Source organism: Staurois parvus, unplaced genomic scaffold (assembly GCF_062004578.1).
Source record: "Staurois parvus isolate SC_StPar_1 unplaced genomic scaffold, SC_StPar_1.0 ptg000018l, whole genome shotgun sequence".
In the NCBI taxonomy this organism is placed as follows: domain Eukaryota; kingdom Metazoa; phylum Chordata; class Amphibia; order Anura; family Ranidae; genus Staurois; species Staurois parvus.
Genome location: NW_028317814.1, coordinates 25,421,062 through 25,444,673, shown reverse-complemented (window position 1 = coordinate 25,444,673; position 23,612 = coordinate 25,421,062). Strand labels below are relative to the sequence as shown.

The 23,612-nt window shown below is 42.8% G+C and overlaps 1 protein-coding gene across 1 annotated transcript in view; it reads right to left on the bottom strand.

Moving 5' to 3' along the window:
* Positions 1-23,612, bottom strand: part of ADCY9 (adenylate cyclase 9) — a 186,073-nt gene that overhangs the window by 26,344 nt on the left and 136,117 nt on the right. The window contains exons 2-6 of the mRNA XM_089683430.1: positions 22,141-22,331; positions 12,708-12,809; positions 8,219-8,439; positions 5,635-5,737; positions 511-719 (exon numbers count right to left, since the gene is read on the bottom strand). Coding sequence (XP_089539556.1) covers positions 511-719; positions 5,635-5,737; positions 8,219-8,439; positions 12,708-12,809; positions 22,141-22,331 — 826 coding nt within the window. The remainder of the gene's footprint in view (positions 1-510; positions 720-5,634; positions 5,738-8,218; positions 8,440-12,707; positions 12,810-22,140; positions 22,332-23,612) is intronic.

Here is a 23,612-nt window from a genome sequence, read left to right as displayed (position 1 = left end):
GGCGCTGGTTTTTTCCCCCAGTTTTTTTTTTTTTCAACTGGCCCGACAGGCTGGATAACTATCTTTGACGGGCCATATCCAGCCCACGGGCCGTAGTTTGAGGACCCCTGGTTTAAGGTGTCACTCTTTTACAATTGGATTATCAAGGTATTTTTTCTATCCTACATAGGGGGTGAAGTACGACCAAAGAATGTATTTACTAAATGTGCCCTTGCGCTGAACCTACGTTAATCAAGGCACATGGTGTAAACGAACAATAGTACAACTCTCCCTTGGCCACCCAGACTGAAGTATTACTTTGTGTGTAGTTGACCTTTAAAGTAAACTTGTCATGAGAGAAAAGGGTAATTGACTGTCCTTGACGTCAATAGCAGCCAGAACTCCTAATTCCAAAGAGATGGCACCCAAGTCAGTAATTTGACCGGGGACGATCTTACCTTAGGCATTTACACTAATTTCACAATGCAATTAACATCCATAAGCACCTTCACTGGTGCTCCATCTACTCACCTGATAGAGACAAGTAAGGAGAGAAACCCTAAGAAGCCACAGACAACAAGGACGATGAGCACCAGTGTTGTTGGGGATGTAGGAACTGTAGGTGGCTTCAGGAAACAAGCAACGGAGAGGAGGAGGAAGATGAAGAAACACAAGAGGACATCAAGCAAGGAGCTGAAGGTGGCACTGGCAAATGTTTTGACTGGAGCCATCCGCATCACCTGCAGATAAAGGAGGCAGTGTTATTATTATTTAAAGGATCAGTCCACCTAAAGCCTGGTACACACAATGAGAATATCGGACGAATGAATGTCTGTTTTATTTTTGCATGCTAGTTTTTTTTTTAAATAAATAGGTTACTAAAGTTATGAAAATTCTCATAAGACAGAATACAACTTCGAAAGTGATGCCATGTATTGTATTGTATTGTAATGTAATGTATTCTTTCATTTCTGAGCATGCATGGTCTTGGTCTCTTGATTTTTTACGGACAAACACTGAACTGATTCAACAAAAATGGGTCATTCTGGTATCGTACGGGAAAATGTTTTGTGTTTTTGTACCCTTTGGATATTTTCATATGGACTGTCGTGATCGGTTATGGAAAGCTGTATATTAATGATCAGATTATCAGAAGATTGCTCCAATTGCGCTATTTTGTGTTGGATATTCTCATCCTGTGTATGAGGTTTAAGACAAGCATTTCCAGAATGATGGAAAGGAGGTCAGTTACATTTCTTCTAGCTCTCAGGTTAAACTACACATATGAAAGGAATCTGCAACAAGGAGGTCAGGACCAGTGCACACATCATCAGAATGGGACCTGTCCATTGGTAGGAGTGCCCAAGTGACGTATGGAGTATTAATGGAATGGAGATTCAAATTATCCTGGCATTTCATCATTGAGTGGGCTGTTTTCAGAATAACCTCCAGTTTATACCAGTGGAAACCTTTTTTATTACTCTATAATAAAGGCAAATTTGGTGAGTGCACACCCGAGTGGGGGCGCACTGTGGGCACTGTACATGGTTGATAATACCATATGGTTTTCATCGTGAGCTTTTTTCATCACTGGACTTTATTATTATTATTATTTTTTCTATCGTTTATCACTGGATTATTATTTTTTATCATGGGACTTTAACCTCCTCGGCGGTCTGATTATTTCCGATTTTTTGTGCTCAAAGCGGTACCATTTTTTTGCATGGAAATATGTAGTTTTTTTATTGTAGGCTGTAATTTTTAGGAATAACTCAGTGAAATCTGTCTGAACAAGAGTCTAGTAAACATCCCGGGTAGGATAAAATTTGAAACACAAAATCATAAATTATAATTTAATAAATAATCATAAAAAATAATAATATAATAATAATACATTTAATTCAATAATATAATCAAACCAAAAACACTGAAATTTGAAATACAAAGGCAAATTCGCACATCGCTGAGCAAAGTCGCAAAATCGTTTTCAGTGTCTGATGACGAATTTCCCCCACGAACCATTATCACTCAATTCTGCAAGTGGTTCTGATTTACTATCGCTGTTCTCTAGCTGGACTAAAACCGCTTTTGACGTAAAGGGACGCTTTTTGGACGCCATGGACTTTTCTAAGTTTCCAGGCAGAAAGAAGAGTCAAAATGCAGGCAGGGCACAGGACAAAGCAGTAGGGACAAAATGTATGTGAAATGCATTGAAACAGCAATGTTTTACTATGTAATAGTCATTTTAAAAAAAATGACATTTTTAAAAAATTTCAAATTTGCCGCCGGTTCCAGCGCCCGTATGTCCCGGCGTCACAGGGACCGGAACACGGAAGCCGGATGCCGGCATCGGCCGGAGGAGATGGCCGGGGACGCTGCAGGGGACACATCGTGGGAGCGAAGGACAAGGTAGGTGCTGCAGGGACCCCCTGAGCAACGCCGCATGGTAAGCCCGAGTGTAGCTCAGGGTTACCGCTTTTGGTACTGACATTTTACCCCGAGCTACACTCGGGAATACCGCTAAGGAGGTTAATTTGTGCTCTCACCGTATTGGTTGTAGTTCACTATAATTTAGGCACAATTTTGTTTTGTTTTGTCACTAGTATAATATCTACTTTTAGAGGATATACAATGTATCGGTGATAATAGGAAAGTTAGCAATAATATCAATATTTTTTTTTGTTTGGACACTGTGGAGTGTATGCGCCGCTTTGATTCACCAGTTGGTTGTGAATGACATATTTATCTATTTTGAAGTATCACATAATGGCAGCAAGGGTTTTTCACTTTTAATTTTACTCATTTCTATTATATTTGATTTATCAAATAATATTTTTGCAGCTGGCGAGATTTAGTGACATTGGATACATCTTTATATTGGTCACTTTTCGGTTTAAAAAAGAACTCTAATTAAAACTCATGACTTCTCAGAGGTAAAGCAGAGGTACCCCAAAGGAAAGATGACTCGAGCTTTATGCTTTCCTGATTACCAGGTATTGGCACTATACATTATGTCCTCATGCACACTGGATGTTTTTACAGCGGCTGGTTTTGGCTTTTGACGTTTTTTTCTACAGCTAGTAAACCCCCCGGCATGTTATCCTATGTATCCATCCCCAGCATGTTATCCTATGTGGCCATCCCCAGCATGTTATCCTATGTGGCCATCCCCAGCATGTTATCCTATGTGTCCATCCCCGGCATGTTATCCTATGTGTCCATCCCCGGCATGTTATCCTATGTGTCCATCCCCGGCATGTTATCCTATGTGTCCATCCCCGGCATGTTATCCTATGTGTCCATCCCCGGCATGTTATCCTATGTGTCCATCCCCGGCATGTTATCCTATGTGTCCATCCCCGGCATGTTATCCTATGTGTCCATCCCCGGCATGTTATCCTATGTGTCCATCCCCGGCATGTTATCCTATGTGTCCATCCCCGGCATGTTATCCTATGTGTCCATCCCCGGCATGTTATCCTATGTGTCCATCCCCGGCATGTTATCCTATGTGTCCATCCCCGGCATGTTATCCTATGTGTCCATCCCCGGCATGTTATCCTATGTGTCCATCCCCGGCATGTTATCCTATGTGTCCATCCCCGGCATGTTATCCTATGTGTCCATCCCCGGCATGTTATCCTATGTGTCCATCCCTGGCATGTTATCCTATGTGTCCATACACACATAGACTGTAATTAACATTTTTTGGCTGAAAAAAAAAACCAGAACTAGAGGGTTTCTAGAGGAGTTTTTTAGCTGTAAAAACACTGAAAAATGCAGCAAAACGACACAAACCGGCGTTTTTGAAAAAATGCTAAAAAACATAAACATGGAAAAACGCGTGAAACCGCCACTAAACGCTAAAAAAAAGCTGAATAACTCCCATTTTTAATGTGAGTTTACACAGCTAACGTTACCAGCGTTATCAAGACGTCAAGTGTGCATGAGGGCTAACTGACATCAGAGATCAGTATGCTACTTTTTAACCCACATAAGAAACACACAGGAATGCACTCCAATTGCGATCTGCAGCGGGTGTCAATACAGTTAGTGACACTCCAAGCGCTGGTCGCAAACACAGTGCGTTTTCCTGCACTGGATCACATGGTACTTTTGTACCATGCGTTCCAGTTGCAGCGCGTTTCAAAAAGTAGTGCATGCATTACTTTTGGTGTGGTGCGATTTTAGCCCATTCAAAATGAATTTCTGAAATCACACCACATAGAACCGCACAGGAGTGCACGGCATGCGATTCATGTGTGGGTATGGCGTGAACCGGCCCTTACACAAGAGCCCTTTTTTAGCTGCAAACAAAGGTTGACATATTAGGCTCCATGTACACTGCAGCTGATAAACTCACATTTAGGAGCTTTTCTGCGTTTTTTTCAGCAGCCCCTGAACTCTCCCTAATGTTTCCTATGTGTCCATGTACACATCTTCGTTTACAGGCAGTTGAGTTTACAGTCGTTTTTTTTCAATGCACCAAACTTGCATTCAGGAGTAGATTTTATCAGCGTTTCAAAGGCCAAACACTTGTAAACGCGGCTAACTGCATTTATAAGCATTTGCGTTTGGAATTTTTTTTTAACTCTTCCATTTCCAGATGCTGTCCAGAGCCTTTTTTCATAATAAAAAATACAAAGCGTTTTCCCGGTACTCAAATGGACCTGGTACACCATATTTTGAGGTTTCGCATGAAAGAAAATATGTTGTGCTGCAATCATTTCTGCACAGAAATGAGCTGGAACACATCCAAACACCACAAAAAAACAAAGCTAATCTCAACAAATACTGATCTCTCTGCTTCTACTCTCTCTATTTCTCTCAAAATGTCTGAAATTGTTAATTTTTAACTGTTTTTCAGTGCATTCTGGGCATTTTGGAAGGTCTCCTGAGGTTATCTTTAAAAAACGCTTCTAAACGCAAACGATCATAAACATGCATAAACGTGGTATGCAAACGCGGCTAAACATTTTTTAACCTACGTTTTCCAGCAGTCAGTTTCCATCATTCAGAAGTGTTCCGTGTACATGGGGCCTTAAACGTAGCCTGCACTTAGCCACCTCTGCTAGTGTAAGGGCCACTGTTGAAGGGCTTTGAATCCATAGTATCAGTTTGAGGTGGCAATGAGATCATTCAGAATTCTCTTTCAGGTGCATTTGGCTTGCTGTTGACCTTCTTCTGACCAGAATTTGAACACGTTCAAGCGGTTTTTGCCGACTTGTATGGGAATGCAGTACTTGCACGATCAAGCCTGCCAACACAGACCCTGTTCCCGATCTAGCAACCAAGCTGCATGGCTGCTTGTCATTTTCCTCCCCTTGCATGCGCTGTGTGCTCTCCATTCAATCCTAAGGAGAGTACTCTGAGCTCTGGGGAAGGGGAAGCTACATTTGTAATTGCATCGAAGGTGCAGTTACTAACATGAATGAATGATTTAACATTACAGCAATATATATTTCCATAAATTCTATATTAGACCTCCTTTGTCATGTTTGTGGTTTGCTGAGCAGACGCTGGTTGTCTGGTACAGATAAACTACATGTACACTCAGTTTGGAGCCTGGCTTCACTTGGGGGGATAATTACTGTCCACCGTGGGCTATATATGGCTGCCCTATTATGAATGTGTAACATTGCTACGGATTATTACCTCCTCCTGGTAGCTGGCTCGGTATGACATTTCCAGCTCCTTGTCTTGAAAGTTCAGGCTGAAACGGTTAATTGGCGGCTTGAAGAAGTAATCTTTCATTAGGCTGGAAAACAGAAACAGGTCAGCGAGAGAAGCTTTGATGTCTTCTGAGAGCTTATGAGGACTTCACCAACCTAGCTCTTACCTCCTATAATCCCCATTTGTGTATAATGACCAGGCCCCATATATTAAATATGCATATTGATTAGTCCTATAATGTCCACATACACTCACCGGCCACTTTATTAGGTACATCTGTTCAATTACTTGGTAACACAAATTGCTAATCAGCCAATCACATGACAGCAACTCAATGTATTTACGCTTCTAGACGTGGTGAAGATGATTTGTTAAGTTCAAACCGAGCATGAGAATAGGGAAGAAAGGGGATTTAGGTGACTTTGAACGTGGCATGGTTGTTGGTGCCAGATGGGCTGGTCTGAGTATTTCAAAAATTGCTGATCTACTGGGATTTTCACACACAACCATCTCTAGGGAAATTGAAACTCATCAGACCAGGCAATGTTTTTCCAATCTTCTATTGTCCAATTTTGGTGAGCCTGTGCGAATTGTAGCCTCTATTTCCTGTTCTTAGCTGACAGGAGTGGCACCCGGTGTGGTCTTCTTCTGCTGTAGCCTATCTGCTTCAAGATTTGACGTGTTGTGTGTTCAGAGATGGTATTCTGGTTGTAACGAGTGGTTATTTGAGTTACTGTTGCCTTTCTATCATCTCGAACCAGTCTGCCCATTGTCCTCTGACCTCTGGAATCTGACATCAATGCATTTTCATCCACACAAACTCAGACCAGCCCGTCTGTCACCAACAATCATGCCACATTCAAAGTTCCTTTAAATCCCCTTTCTTCCCCATTTTAATGTTCGGTTTGAACTTCAGCAAGTTATCTTCACCACATCTGGATGCCTAAATACACTGAGTTGCTGCCATGTGTTTGGCTGATTAGCAATTTGTGTTACCTAGCAATTGAACAGGTATACCTAATAAAGTGGCCGGTGAGTATATGTAATCATTCCACATTTCATCTCTCACTATATGACAATATATCTATGCTAAAACTTTACTTTAGATTTACTTTAGATTTTATCCTTCTCCAGTGCATATTGACCTGCCCTGTAAAGTCTACAGCAGGGATCTCCAAACTTTTCAAACAAAGGGCCAGTATATAGTCTTTCAGACTTTTGGAGGGTTGGATTAGGGCCTGTGAGGATAGAAAATGTAGTTGCCCCAGAATTAGTGAGAATAAACATGGCCTCAGGAAGGTTGGTCAGTAGGAGGAGGAGTAGTACACCATCATTGGTATTAGTGGGATGAATAGCACACCATCATTGGTTCTAGTGGGAAGAATAGCACACCATCATTGGTTCTAGTGGGACGAATAGTACACCATCATTGGTTCTAGTGGAAGAATAGTACACCATCATTGGTATTAGTGGGAAGAATAGTACACCATCAATGGTATTAGTGGGAAGAATAGTGCCCCATCATTGGTTCTAGTGGGAAGAATAGCACACCATCATTGGTTCTAGTGGGAAGAATAGTACACCATCATTGGTTCTAGTGCCCTATCATTGGTTCTAGTGGGAAGAATAGTACACCATCATTGGTTCTAGTGGGAAGAATAGTACACCATCATTGGTTCTAGTGGGAAGAATAGTACACCATCATTGGTTCTAGTGGGAAGAATAGTACACCATCATTGGTTCTAGTGGGAAGAATAGTACACCATCATTGGTTCTAGTGGGAAGAATAGTACACTACCATTGGTTCTAGTGGGAAGAATAGTACACCATCATTGGTTCTAGTGGGAAGAATAGTACACCATCATTGGTTCTAGTGGGAAGAATAGTACACCATCATTGGTTCTAGTGGGAAGAATAGTACACCATCATTGGTTCTAGTGGGAAGAATAGTACACCATCATTGGTTCTAGTGGGAAGAATAGTACACCATTATTGGTTCTAGTGGGAAGAATAGTACACCATTATTGGTTCTAGTGGGAAGAATAGTACACCATTATTGGTTCTAGTGGGAAGAATAGTACACCATTATTGGTTCTAGTGGGAAGAATAGTACACCATTATTGGTTCTAGTGGGAAGAATAGTACACCATCATTGGTATTAGTGGCAAGAATAGTACACCATCATTGGTTTAATGGAAAGAAGTACTGCCCCTTTGTTGGTCTGAGTGGGAGGAGTAGTGCCCCAAGGGCCAGATAAAGGGTAGCACAGGGCCACATCCGGCCCTCGGGCCGCAGTTTGGAGACCCCTGGTCTACAGCATCTACTTTATACAACTTTTCCTTGACATATTAATATAGTGACCATTCCTGTATATTCTGGTCTAGTATATATGTACCTCCCACATGTCAACACAAATATGAACTGTCTAGTTTTTCGTATTCAATTTTTGTATACACATAACAATTTGCTATCATTTGCTGTCACACATTGTCTTTGCACCCTGTATTGACTATTCTTTTCAGAAAGAATCATATTTTGTAGGGTTCCCCAAAAGACTTGCACTTACCTGTCCTCTTTAATGACTTCCACAAAGTGGGCATCGGTCTTCTCCCGGATGTTCTTAAAGCGGAGAGGGAGCAAAGCAGACTGGTCCATACTGACTCCACACCAGCGACCCTTTTCTTGGAGCATCTCATACAGGGAGGCCTGGCTGTTGTTCAGGGTGTCTTCTGGAGGGGGGCTCAGGAGCCCATTCTGGGTCTTTAAGTGCCGACCAATGGCTGTAGGCTGCAGGAAAGCAATGCAGATATGTGATACCCTCGCCCATCTCTGCATTTTATAGAAAGATTACCGATGTAAAAGGGTGTGTAAACCCTGACAATGAACTTCTCTTATGTGCTCCCTGCTGTCTTATATCTGTTTGGTAAGTGAGGTCCTAATTTCCTGCAGCGAGCTGACAATGCTGCATTGATATATTAAACAATGTTAACAGCCCTGTGGACTATAGAACACCTCCGCACTTTGCTATGGAGATGAGGAAAGCATGAGATGTTCTGTAGTCCTAACACACTTCATATCCTAGGGCAGGGATCGCCAAACTTTCCAGACAAAGGGCCAGTTTACAGTCCTTCCGACTTTGTCCCCTTTCACAGTGATGGTCCGATCAGGTCCGCTGGTCAGTTTGTCAGGCGAACCTGAATGGACCATCCATAGACCTCTATGGGCCGGCGGGTGTCAGCGGAAAAGCTGACACCCACCAGCATCCGATCCTGTATGCCGAAAATAGACAGATGGGGATCCTATCCACTGATCGGATGACAGTCAGGTGGAAATGGGACAGGCGGTCCTTTTCCATCTGACCGCACCATAGGAAGAAGTAGACTGTGTCTGTGTCAGGGGCGGACTGACAACTCATGGGGCCCCCGGGCAATAGGGGATCATGGGGCCCCTGTGTCCTTGCCCAAACTCAAAAAAGCCTATGAAAAAAGTACCAGGGGCATCTCATGGGGCCCCCTACTGACCCCGGGCCCTCGGGCAGTGCCCGAGTTTCCAAATGGTCAGTCCGCCCCTCTGCAACAGAGAGATCCCCTGTTGAGCAAACGGATCCGCTGGCAGGTCCGCCCCGTATGAAAGGGGCCTTTAGGGGACCACTGGGAGTAGAAAAGGTCCTAAATTCAGTGGGACAAAACAATGCCCCATCTTTGGTGTCAGTGGGAGGAATTGTGCCCCATTGTTGGTGTCAGTTTGAAGAATTGCACCCCATCATTGTTGTCATTTGGAGGAATTGTGCTCCATCGTTGGTGTCATTGAGAGGAATTATGCCCCTTCACTGGTGTCATTGGACCCCATTGTTGGTGTTATTGGGAGAAATTGTGCCCCATCGTTGGTGTAATCGGGAGAAATTGTGCCCCTTCATTAATGTCAATCTGCAGAATTATGTCCCATTGTTGGTATCAGTGGATGAGATAGAGCCCCAAGGGCCGAATAAAAGCAAGCAAAGGGCCGCATCTGGCCCCTATGCCACAGTTTGGAGACCACGCAACATTTCTCCTGTATAGATACAGTACAGTGAGCGTTCTCACCCTAATACAAAAAGGATCACTTGACAAAAAAAGCTTTAAAGCGGTTGCAAACCCTTACATATACACAGTAAAGTGACTTTCATCAGGTGATACACAGAACTGAAACAAATCCTCCTACATAAGTTGCACCTGTTTATCTGCGGCCTTCTGTTCTCTACGTCTGTTCACAGTCCAACATTTATAAAGCTTGTCTGAGCTTTTAGGGGGCGGGGAGCTGAAATTACACACTACAGAGCTCAATGCTGAGAGCTGATTGGAGGGAAGAGACACCCCCCTCCCCCACCTTCTTCCTGCAGCACACAGGGACAGAGCTGAGACTGTCAATCACAGGCTGTGCACTGGAGGTCCTTTACCTGTTTCCCTGTCACTTTTTTACTTTTGCTGTCAGGAAAACTTGTCAGAAGTGACTTATGCTGATAGTAGAGGAAGGAAGCAGCACAGAAACAACACTTAGTGCACTTAATTAAGACAAGTACTGTAAGTGTGCACTATAGAGGGATATGCTTTGTTCATATTTCATGTCTGAGGCTTACAACCAGTTAAAATAAACAAGGCAGCAACCACGATGCAGTATACTACATTTTTTTTGGATTACACTCAGGGGCGGACTGACCATTTGGAAACTCGGACACTGCCCGAGGGCCTGGGGTCAGTAGGGGGCCCCATGAGATGCCCCTGGTTCCTTTTTCATAGGCTTTTTTGAGTTTGGGCAAGGACACAGGGGCCCCATGATCCCCTATTGCCTGGGGGCCCCATGAGTTGTCAGTCCGCCCCTGACTACACTGTAGGTATCCTATACAATAAGGTAAGACTTCAAATGGTACGTGACTTTCCAACTCTGGCCATTGGTCATATCAAGGTGGTCTAGCTCTTTTTGTTGGAATTCATTGTTTTCATTACAGGGAATGCAAAAGGGCAATTGACACTTCTACTGCAGCAGAGAGTCATATGATATGACTTGATATGAGGAGCAAATCCAGAAATACAGCTATGATCATCTTGGTGGAGTGCTACGCCAATAGGGTTGATTTACTAAAGGCAAATTAAACGGTGCACTTTGCAAGTACAGAGCTTATCCCTCTGAGATTGTAAGCTCCAAGGATCAGGGCCCTCCTATCCCTCTTGTATTGAACTGTATTGTTGCTGTATTGTCTCCTGTTATATTGTAAAGCGCTGAGCAAACTGTTGGTGCTATATAAATCCTGAATAATAATAATAATATATAAATCCTGTATAATAATAATAATATATATAAATCCTGTATAATAATAATAATATATAAATCCTGTATAATAATAATATATAAATCCTGTATAATAATAATAATAATATATAAATCCTGTATAATAATAATATATAAATCCTGTATAATAATAATAATAATAATATATAAATCCTGTATAATAATAATAATAATATATAAATCCTGTATAATAATAATATATAAATCTTGTATAATCTTGCAGATGATTGGGTATTCTTTGTACAGATCCCATCCACTGCACCACCTGCCTGGAGTCTGCATGTTCTCCCTGTGCCTGCGTGGGTTTCCTCAGGGTACTCCGGTTTCCTCCCACACTCCAAAGACATGCTGGTAGGTGAATTGGATCCTGTCTAAATTGTCCCTAGTATGTGTATGTATGAATGTAAGTTAGGGACCTTAGATTGTACACCCCTCGAGGGTTAGGGACTGATGTGAATGTACAATATATATGTAAAGTGCTGCATAAATTGACAGCACTATATAAGTACCTGAAATATATAAATAAAAATAATGTTTTTGTTACTAAGCTCTGGAGCACCTGCAATTGCACAGTCTCTCGGGCTTTAGTAAATCAACCCCAGTGAGTGATTCAATCCATTAACCTCATTGTATTATGGACAGGTGGTTCCTACAGGCACAGCAATGTACCTGTATGTCGCTACCTGTTTCCGGGTTTAGGGCACATGCGGGTACCCCGCCCGTCAACTCCCACTGCGATTGGACACAGCAGGATTTTGTCAGCATGTCCCGGCCAATGGTTCATGACCAGGACCTGCTGAACGGCTGTGTCCAATCACAGCCCAGAGCCCTGCGCTGCAAACAACACAGGGCTCTGTACAGAGGGAACAATTTCTTTGTTTCTTGTTCGCAAAGCAGGGAGAAGAAACAAACTGATTTTTAGTAAAAAGTGTGGCACAGGTCACACACATAAACACTTGTAAGGCACACACTTAACCCCTTGATTACCTCGAGATGTTAACCCCTTCCCAGCCAGTCTCTTTAGTACAGTGACAGTGTATAGTATTATCACTGATCACTGTCTTAGCGTCACTGGTGATGTCAGTGTCAGTCAGTTCACCCCCAAGTGCCAGTTAGTGTCAGATTGCCCCCAGCACATCACAGTACCAATATAAGTCACTAATCACAGCCATTGCTAGTGGCAATTAAATAAAATATTCCAGTAAAAATACCATAGTTTGTAGACACCATAATCTTCACACAAACCAATTAATACACATTTATTGGACTTTATTTTTACCAAAGCAGGATACATTTTGGCCTAAATTTATGAAGAAATATGATTTTTTCTTTCTATTAGATATGTTTTATCTTAGATTGTAAGCTCCACGAGCAGGGCCCTCCTATTCCTTCTGTACTGAAATGTATTGTAACTGTACGGTCTCCCTTATATTGTAAAGCGCTGAGCAAACTGTTGGCGCTCTAAAAATCCTGTACAATAATAATAATATAGCACAAAGTACAAAAATATTTTTTTTTCAAAATGTTTAATTTATATAATAAAAAATAAAAAACCCAGTGGTAATCAAATACCACCAAAAAGAAATGTCATTTGGGTAAAGCATTGCATGACCACGCAATTATGCAGTGCTAAATAGCTAAAATGTCCTGGTCGTGAAGGGATTAAACCTTCTGAAGCTCATGTGGTTAACAAAACAGTTTCGGTGGACTAACACAGTAACAGGACCTACCCTATTGGCTGCTCCTTTCCATTCATCTGGGGTTCCATTGGCTGCAGAAGCACCTTCCTCCACTCTCTCCCGACCTCCTGAGTCTCCACATGTTGGACAGCTCTGAAAACAGGCAACAAAACACATTTAATACTCACTAATCCACACAGCAATCAGGCAATGTATTCCCAAATCACTTTCACTGTCTGTACAGCCACCTAAAAGGTAACCAACCTTGACTATGGAAAAGCTGCTCCAAAATGTTTCCATCCTAAGGACCTTAGGATCACATTTTCACATCAGATGTGAAAATGGCATTGATGTGCAGTAATCCACACCAACCAATCAGATTTCAGGAATCTATTATGTTCCACGAATGATTATTTTTGATTGGTTGCTGTCTCTTTTGCTGTGGTTTATTTAATAAAGGACCAAAGTTGCCTACAGACACTACAGCACATTCAAATTGATCCAGCCATTGATGGTCAAATGTAAATTTTGTATTTGGACTTTCCCAAACCTCCCTGGTCAAACCTTTGATCCGGATAGATTTTTTGCTGTTGTGTTTTTCCAAGACAGACCACCACCAGGAATGTCAACCACCCACCCATATCCCTTCTCTGGAGCAAGAACATTCAGCATAGGTGGATTGTTAATGTTTGTTTGTAGACACCATTCTCATTTAGATCTATCAAAACTATGTGACATGAAGGCCTACACCCACATGGAAGAAAAATATATTTGAAATATATTTAAAAAATATTCCCAAATATATTGAGATATATTTGAAATACTACAATTTTGGCCATATTCATTTCATGGGTTATACAGCCTCATAGGACAATCAGAGGACAATGGAAACTCCTCCTACAAGCTTTAACCAGTGCTCTGCTGGACATTGATAGAAGTCACAAGACTGCTCTAAATGCTGGCAAGAAAAGGTATTTAGCAGTTTAAATTTAGTAAAATAATTGCATTCCCATGTTCTGTGTACTGTGGGAGTGTGTATATATCTATATCTATATCTATATAGATATAGATATATATATCTATCTCATAGTGGCTTAGTGGTTAGCACTTCTGCCTTGCAGTAATTGGGTTATGGGTTTGATTCCCAACCATGGCATGTCCTGCATGGAGTTTGAATGTTCTCCCTGTGTTTGCGTGGGTTTCCTCTGGGTACTCCAGTTTCCTCCCGCATTCCAAAGACATGCTGGTAGGTTACTTGGCTTCTGTCTAAAATTGTCCAAGTTTCATCCCTGGCCATGTGGGATCCCCTGCATGGTAGGGGTTGGGGAAAGACCTGGCAACCTACCCTGTAAAACAATTGCTAAGAGAATTCATGGAAGAAGGGTTGGATACAACTGTGTATATATATATATATATATATATATAGTGAATGCAAAGTTCTGAGTTTAGTAACAACTTACTTTGCTCCTGTCCGAGCTGTCCCAGGTGCAGCACCATTTCAACAGTCCCTGCTTTCACAGGAGACTAAGATAGCAGCTGGAGCCATAGGCTCCTGCTGCTGTCAGTCAAACTGCTGTGAGGAGGGAGCAGGGGTGTGGCTTACTGCTGCTGTGTGTGATTATGGATGCACACAGCCTGGCTTGGGAGTGCGTGTTTATGCATGGGTTCCCCTTATAGCACCTGGCTTGTTACGGTGGCAGATGGCGGAGGAAGAAGATGAGAGTTTCAGAGGGGGGGGGGGGATGCCAGAAGAGCAGGCTGTTTCTGTACAGTATTGCTACACGGAGCAGGTAAGTATTACCTCTTTTTTACTGTAACTGAAAAAAAAAAGCCTTTAGCATCACTTTAATCTTCCAATTTTTAAGCTACACTGTGTTTTTAAAAGCACAGGGCACCCTCAAATGCACAGTGCTTTTTATTAGAAAGGTGAAGGTAGCCTTTACAGTCCATTCAGAGGGGTTGATAGGCAAACAGACTGTGCACTTTGCAAAGTGCAGTTGCACGCTGCAAGTGCACTTGCTCCAGACCTTAGTAAATGAAGTAAAGCTCCACTTTGCAAAGAATACCCAATCACACTCAAGGAAATTTAAAAACAACAACATTTTTGCTTCCACATGATTGGATGGTAGAAGTCAGCAGAGCTTCTGCTTATTTACTAAGCTCTGGAACAATTGCACTTGTGGAGGGCACAGTCTAATTGCCTTTAGTAAATCAACTCCAATGTGTATCCAATCCTAACCCTCTTGTATTGAACTGTATTGTTGCTGTATTGTCTCCCGTTATAATGTAAAGTGCTGAGCAAACTGTTGGCGCTATATAAATCCTGTATAATAATAATATATAAATCCTGTATAATAATAATAATAATATATAAATCCTGTATAATAATAATATATAAATCCTGTATAATAATAATAATAATATATAAATCCTGTATAATAATAATAATAATCAGAAAATTCCTTTGTATTACATGGTTGTTGATAGCTCTAACTGTATAATAAGATTTTGCAGTGATATTCTAACCAGCTGCTTTTCATTGTGTAAATGGTTTATATTTGGCGCATTATCTGGAAAAAAAAAAAAAAAAAAAAAAAAATATATATATATATATATATATATATATATATATATATAATACCGGTATGTATCTTTTAAAACTGTTAAAATATATTTTATATATAAAATAAAAAAATATTAAAAATAAAAAAACAATAAAAATCAAAGTAAATTACAAAAATTAAATGAAATTACATTTTTTTTTTCTGAAAATCATTAGAAAAATAACACGAGGTGCACCTACTGAAAACACACTGAAAATGGTGCTTTTCATCCTACAGGGTCACACAAAAGAACTGCAGGGGTCTCCCCGGTGCATTGTGGGAAACGTGACATTGATGTGCTCATGGCCTTAGAGTTAGGGATATGATGTGTGTGTATGCTGTGCCGCACTCTCAGCAGGCAGCCCGGGGACATTAATAGATTGGGATTCCATGTGAGCCTCATTACGGCTGCACTCCTTCCACACACCCATGGGGAGAAGGAGCCGGGGGTGCTGTAATTAATTGCTACTAATGAGGAAAGAGGGTGGCAGGGGATTCATCCTGGGGACAATCTCTTAGCATCCTGCTGAGATCAACCATTAACCCCTAACTGACTTGTGCACAGTCAGCATACCAAAGCTATTTAGGGGCCACCAAACAGGTATTACAGGCTGATTTGTGTAAAAACACTTTTGAAGGAAAACGTTTATTTCTTTTTTGGCTATAACTGAGCTTCTTCAATTGCCAAAAATATTGTCCGTTTTGAAGTGCTTTTCGCAGTTCATTTTGCGTTTTTCTACACGTGTTTTGATGTGTTTGTGACACTTTCTTACTGCATTTTTCATTTTGTTCAGCTATTTGTTTTTGTTAAAATGGAATTTTTTTTGTTACTGGGCAGAATAAAAATGCAAAACGCGGCAAAAATGCACTACCATGCATTTCAGCAGCTTCTCCGTTGATCTCTAACGCTGCTTTTTGCTTGTAGCCTCCCTAGCGGTCTGATTATGTCAGTATTTCTGTGCTCAAGGCGGTACATTTTTTTGCATGGAAATATGTCGTTTTTTTTATTGTAGGCTGTAATTCTTAGGAATAACTCACTGAAATCTGTCCGAACAAGAGTCTAGTAAACATCCCGGGTATGATAAAATTTGAAACACAAAATCATAAATTATAATTTAATAAATAATCATAAAAAATAATAATATAATAATAAATTTAATTAAATAATATAATCAAACCAAAAACACTGAAATTTGAAATATGGCGCCAAGTTCGCACATCACTGAGCAAAGTCGCAAAATCGTTTTCAGTGTCTGATGACGAATTTCCCCACGAATCATTATCACTCAATTCTGCAAGTGGTTCTAATTTACTATCGCTGTTCTCTAGCCGGTCTAAAATCACTTTTGACCTAAAGGGACACTTTTTGGACGCCATGGACGTTTCTCAGTTTCCAGGCAGAAAGAACAGTAAAAATGCAGGCAGGGCGCCGGACAAAGCACTCGGGACAAAATATATGTGAAATGGTTTGATACAGTAATGTTATACTATGTGATTTTAGTGTATTTAGTGAATGTCACTTTTTGTCATTTTCAAATTTTCCGCCGTTCCATCCCCCGTATGTCCCAACGCTCGCAGAGGACGGAACCCAGATGACAGATGCCAGCATCGGCCGGAGGAGATGGCCGGGGACACTGCAGGAGGGACATCGCGGGAGCGCAGGACAAGGTAAGAGAAGAAGAGATCCCGGAGCAACGCTGCAAGGTATTCCCGAGTGTAGCTCGGGGTTACCGCTTGTGGTGCTGAAACTTTACCCCGAGCTACACTTGGGAATACCGCCAGGGAGGTTAAAAAATTTCCCCGACCCTTTCCAAATATGCAGCAGCTCAAAAAAGCATAGATGTGAACATGTTCCATAGGAAACCATGTTAAATGGACTGTAGTGTATTCCTGCAAAAAGCACTAAAAATGCATTGGTGTGAACAGAACTCTAAACTAAGGTTTATGTAATTTTTGTAATTTGATTTTGCAAAATGGGGCGCAATTGTGTGTCAACCTTCCCCCCTGGCCTCGAGTTTTAGAGGGATTGCATGGTCTTACGCTTTTTAGCTAGACATGTAAAAGAGATCAGTGTTAAGTACATATCCTAATCAAAATGTGGTAAAGTTTTAAAAACTTTGTTTTCTGTATACATGTACATGCATTTGTTAATTCCATATACAAGCTCTGCTTCCTGCTTTGCATTGCTACACAGTGGATATGTTTTCCTGCTCCTTCTTGCAAGGAAAACCTATAAATCAGCTGACTTACTGCAAACAATGCACTCTCTGTGTGGCTGATAACTAATATCAGTGGCTGATCTCTCAACTATTTCACCCTCCTCCCTACCGCCATATTGCAAAAAAAACATTGGGGATGTAGGCATGTATTTTCGTATAGATGCTTGTAAATGGCACAGGTTGTCATTAGGCAGCTCAGATCACAGACTAAGGGCCAGTGCATGCACTACTTTTGGTGTGGTCCGGAGCGATTTCAGCCCATTCACACCATGCTTCGTTCCTGTGTGACTCATGGTGTGAACCAGCCCTAAAGACACAAAGCCGATTCGAGTCAAAATATTTACAGTCAAAATATAACAGCACTGAAAATGACTTGGTAATGAAGTGGTATATAGAGACTGGTACTCAAGTGGTTATAGTGAACCTCTGCCCACACTATGAACATTACATTTTTTTTACATAATTTTTAACAATCAGTAAAAGAGCTCTAAAAAACAAACTTGAGCTCTCTGTAGCAGCAGGCAGTGTGGAGAAATTCATCATCAAAAATCAGAAAAGAGACGTTCAAGTTGGGATTCAGTTACTTTTTAACAGCTTAGAGCAGGGGTGTCAAACTGGCGGCCCTCCAGCTGTTGAGAAACTACAAGTCCCATTATGCCTCTACCCTTGGGAATCATGCTTGTAACTGTCAATCTTGCAATGCTTCATGGGACTTGTAGTTTGGCAACAGCTGGAGGGTCGCCAGTTTTACACCTGTGGCTTAGAGGCAGAGTAAATGCCCCATGCCACTTTGAGCTCCATTTAGCTGCTAAGCATAGGTGTGCGCACAGAGTGTGCCGGCGGTGCCTGGGCACATCCTGATCACCCCATGCGCACTAGCATTATTGCTCTGTGTGCCGGGGGGGAAGATGGAAAAGATCTCTCTCTTACTGGCTCTGCCATAAGAGAAGTGCTTACGCACCTCTTTCACTGTGGGAGCAGGGAGATCAATGTGTGTTTGAGCTTTAGGGTGCACATCCTAATGCTACAGGTGGAGCACATATATGCTGCTAAGTTATATATCTCTATATGCAATAAAAAAATATAGAAAAGCAAGCTTGTAAAAATGTGAAGGCCATATAAACCCTTCTGTGGCTAACCTCTACTATCTTTCTCTTAGTGGAGGTTAGCCTCGCCTCTGCGCTCCTATCCCCGAGTGCCATGTCTGGAAGCATAGTGGAGGTTAGCCTTGCCTCTGTCCTCCTATCCCAGAGTGCCATGTCTGGGACCATAGTGGAGGTTAGCCTACTATCTTTCTCTTAGTGGAGGTTAGCCTCGCCTCTGCGCTCCTATCCCCGAGTGCCATGTCTGGAAGCATAGTGGAGGTTAGCCTTGCCTCTGTCCTACTATCCCAGAGTGCCATGTCTGGGACCATAGTGGAGGTTAGCCTCGCCTCTGTCCTCCTATCCCAGAGTGCCATGTCTTGGAGCATATTGGAGGTTAGCCTCGCCTCTGTCCTCCTATCCCCGAGTGCCATGTCTGGGAGCATAGTGGAGGTTAGCCTTGCCTCTGTGCTCCTATCCCAGAGTGCCATGTCTTGCAGCATAGTGGAGGTTAGCCTCGCCTCTGCGCTCCTATCCCAGAGTGCCATGTCTGGGAGCATAGTGGAGGTTAGCCTCGCCTCTGTGCTCCTATCCCCGAGTGCCATGTCTGGGACCATAGTGGAGGTTAGCCTCGCCTCTGTGCTCCTATCCCCGAGTGCCATGTCTGGGAGCATAGTGGAGGTTAGCCTCGCCTCTGTGCTCCTATCCCCGAGTGCCATGTCTGGGACCATAGTGGAGGTTAGCCTTGCCTCTGTGCTCCTATCCCAGAGTGCCATGTCTTGCAGCATAGTGGAGGTTAGCCTCGCCTCTGTGCTCCTATCCCAGAGTGCCATGTCTTGCAGCATAGTGGAGGTTAGCCTCGCCTCTGCGCTCCTATCCCAGAGTGCCATGTCTGGGAGCATAGTGACATATCTGCTAACTTGTGAACTGTCATGTGGAAGGCAGGTAGGAGGACTTGCCTCCTCTAATGCAAATGGTGACTTTACTATTTCCATATCAAAGTCGCAGAGGCACCAGGCAACACTGGACTGATCTGCTGATATCTTATGCATCTAGCTTTCTCCTGCTGGCATTTCTTTTGTCACTCTTGATTTCACCATAACCTTCTCTTTACAATTCACTTTAGGATTGAAGCTGCACTAATAACTCCAAAATGCCACAACTAATACACTATTCTTCAGAGGTCGATGTGTACACAACATTTCATAAACTACATTCACATTTGTGAGTGCCGGGAACGCACAGAAACGTGTTGCCCTTTAGAAGAGATGCAGCTTGTGCCTTTGGATTCTTAAAGCGGAGTTCCACTCACACTGTCAAAAATTAAAAGTCGGCAGCTACGAAAACTGTAGCTGCTGACTTTTAAAAAACAGCCACTTACCTGTCCCTCGGTCCCGTGGTGTGTCCCCCACAGCCCGTTTCACCGGCCGTCCTGGATTCCAGGAGACTGGCATCTTCAGTGTGGGCACCCGGCTGTGATAGCTTGTGGCTACCCACTGGGCAAGCGCAAGTAGTGCTGCACTTCATGAATGGTAATGTAGTCTTCTGGGACCGGTCATGTGTCCCAAAAGACTACAAGGAGGGGGGAGGACACCTTCCGCCTCCGATCGCCTAGGCCTAGGCGATTAGACCGGAAGTGGGAGCGGGTACCTGTTAAATTCGGGTACCCGCTCCTCCCTGCCCCCCAAAGGTGCCAATCCTTAATGGGGAGCAGTCCTTATAGCGGAACGTCCCCTTTTGGGTGGAGCTCCACTTTAATGGCACCTCCACGCATCTGCTAGTGTAAGCATTTTCACCTGCATTGCAGCACCATGTGGTTTGGTACAGTGTGACTCCAGAAGGGTCAGGGACTTCTGCATGTTTCTTGCCCATAGAAGTGAATGAGCTGCCCTACACATGAGGCGTGGGGCCAGACAAGAATGCACATGTTTGTTCTGTCGCACATACGTGGTGTGAGCGGAGCCTTAGCCTACGTTCACATTTTGGGTGTTTTGGAAAGGTGCCCAAAATTGTGCATGTTTCTGACAAGAACAGAAACACGCTGCCCTTTAGCAGATGCGCAGTGATGCTATTATTTCTTAATGGCATCCGCCATGCATGTGCCAACACGTGTGCCAAAGTGCATGGTGCTGCTGCAGCTTGCGGTTCGGTGCAGCGCAATTTTAAAAAAGGGTCAGGGACTTCTTTTCCATGTTTCTTGCACATAGGGCAACCCATTGAAATGAATAGGTTGCCCTACACATGATGCACACCTGCACGGTGTGAATGGAGCCTTACACCCCGGTCACATCAAGCCCGACTTTGAAATCGTGCAACTTATAGTGAAGTCGCACGATATCAAAGTCGGGGTACATGCCGATTTTAGGTGCGATTTGCAAGACATCTGACACAGATGTCTATGCAAATCGCAACAAAAGTAATGCATGTATTACTTTAGAAATCAGTGCGGCTCCAGAACTGCGCCGATATGACCGCTGCAATTGCGGACAATAGGGTGCGACTTGGCATGCGATTTGCAAGCTGCATGGCATGCAAATCGCATGCCATGTCGCACCCAGTGTGACCAGGGTCTTAGACACGTAACAGAAACAGTTATAGGAGTTGATTTACTAAAACTGAAGAGTGTAAAATCTGGTGCAGCTGTGCATAGAAATCAATCAGCTTCCAGGTTATATTGCCAAGGCCTATTTGAACAAGCTGAAGTAATGCAGTCCATACATGGTTCAAATTCCAAACGATTTTTCGTCCGAAAATCGAAAAGTCGTTTGTTCTGTAATCCGATGGTGCCACCAATGATTTAGAAAATCGGTCGTTTTTCACGAATTTTCCAGCATGCCCGATAAATGAAATGGGGAGGAACCATGAAAATCGGCCGATGCTATTGCCCCACTAACCTATTTTATTTGTTAAAATTTTAGGGCTCTTTCACACGGACGTTCCGATTGGGTCGGCCTGCCCGTTTTTCAGGTGGACCCGATCGGAACCTCCATTCTTCTTTATGGAGCGGCGGGTATCAAGGGACATGTGTCCGTTTACGCCCGCAGACATCTGATCCGCCAAAAAGGGACAGATGGGGATCCAATTCCCTTTCCTAATTCTGAATATATGAAACAAATTCCAAAAAAACCCAAATAATTTAACGTGACGTATCGTCGGATCGGGTCGGATGGAAATGAACAGGCTGTCCGTTTTCATCCGACCGCCCATTGAGGAGAGCGAGCATTGCTGTGTCTGCTCTGCAGCAGTGGAGCGGACACAGAACTGTCATCCGCTTGCTCAGCAAGGATCAGCAGAGAGATCCCCCGTTGAGCAAGCAGATCCGCTAAACGGATCCGCTCCGTGTGAAAGGACCCTAATTGATCAAACTGAAGTTAGCAGCTGATTGGCTACCATGCACAGCTGCAGCAGATTTTGCACGCTCCAGTTTTAGTAAATCAACCCCTTTGCAGGTGTTTTGTAGGAACAGAGACACATAATACTGGATTTCTTTTTTTGTAACGGCCAATATGCAAGGTCTAGCCTTTGTTCCTAACCACTGCCTGAATGTGAATCACACGCCCCAGTGCTGAGTGTCATTTACCTTTAGTCGGTCCACGTGGGTGCAGTGAAGAAGAGAGTCGCTGACGCTGTCTGAGAGGAGGGTCCCGCCAGCGTGTGGAGTCTGGGAGCCACTGCCAGGGTCCGATCCCTCCTGTAATGGAAGCAAAGTCTGGGAACAGCTGCAGCTTGGGACCCGCGGCCTCCGTCCTGAGATCAGGTAAGTCTTCAGGCCTATAGGAAACAATCACAAATCATTAGTGATCAAACCAATGCTGACAAATGCAAGGACTATCAATTACGTGGTGGTAATATGACATCTGACCCAAAAAGTGGAGGCTAGAATCATATATATATGGGGAAGGGGAGTTGGTTCTGTATATATGACCAATATGGGTGGTGATGGTGGGTAGTGCATACGTCACATAATTCACGTGTTGCTATATCCTACAATTCTGAAGCTGGTTTTTATATTCTGGAAAGATTTGCACATTGTCTATCGATCTCCTAGATTGTAAGCTCCAAGGATCAGGGCCCTCCTAACCCTCTTGTATTGAACTGTATAGTTGCTGTATTGTCTCCCTTTATATTGTAAAGCGCTGAGCAAACTGTTGGCACTATATAAATCCTGTATAATAATATATAAATCCTGTATAATAATAATATATAAATCCTGTATAATAATAATATATAAATCCTGTATAATAATAATAATAATATATAAATCCTGTATAATAATAATATATAAATCCTGTATAATAATAATAATATATAAATCCTGTATAATAATAATATATAAATCCTGTATAATAATAATAATAATAATCTCTTCTTTGTATGGAGTTGATCCTCTGCCATCCTTTTATTGCACACGTTTCCCTTACATCCTGTCCTTCACATCAAGAAGGGAGAGGAAATTCTACATTTGACATCCAGGGTTCGTATTGTAGGATCCCCTTAATCTTCTGTTCCAACGACAACTGTCAGTGGTGGGATTACCCTTCTTTCTGTGTCAGTGATAACTGTGAAAAGTGGGATTACCCCTCTGTCTGTGCCAATGACAACTGTCAATAGTGGGATTACCCCCCTGTCTGTGCCAGTGAGAACTGTGAAAAGTGTGATTACCCCTCTGTCTGTGCCAGCGACAACTGTCAGTGGTGGGATTACCCCTCTGTGTCAGTGACAACTGTCAGTGGTAGGATTACCCTTCTGTCTATGCCAGTAACAACTGTCAATAGTGGGAATACCCCTCTGTCTGTGCCAGCGATAACTGTGAAAAGTGGGATTACCCCTCTGTCTGTGCCAGCGACAACTGTCAGTTGTGGGATTACCCCTCTGTCTTTGCCACTGATGACTGTCAAGAGTGGGATTACCCCTCTGTCTGTGCCAGTAACAACTGTCAGTGGTAAGATTACCTCTCTGTGTGAGTAACAACTCTCAGTGGTGGGGTTACCCCTCTGTCTTTGCCACTGATGACTGTCAAAAGTGGGATTACCCCTCTGTCTGTGCCAGCGA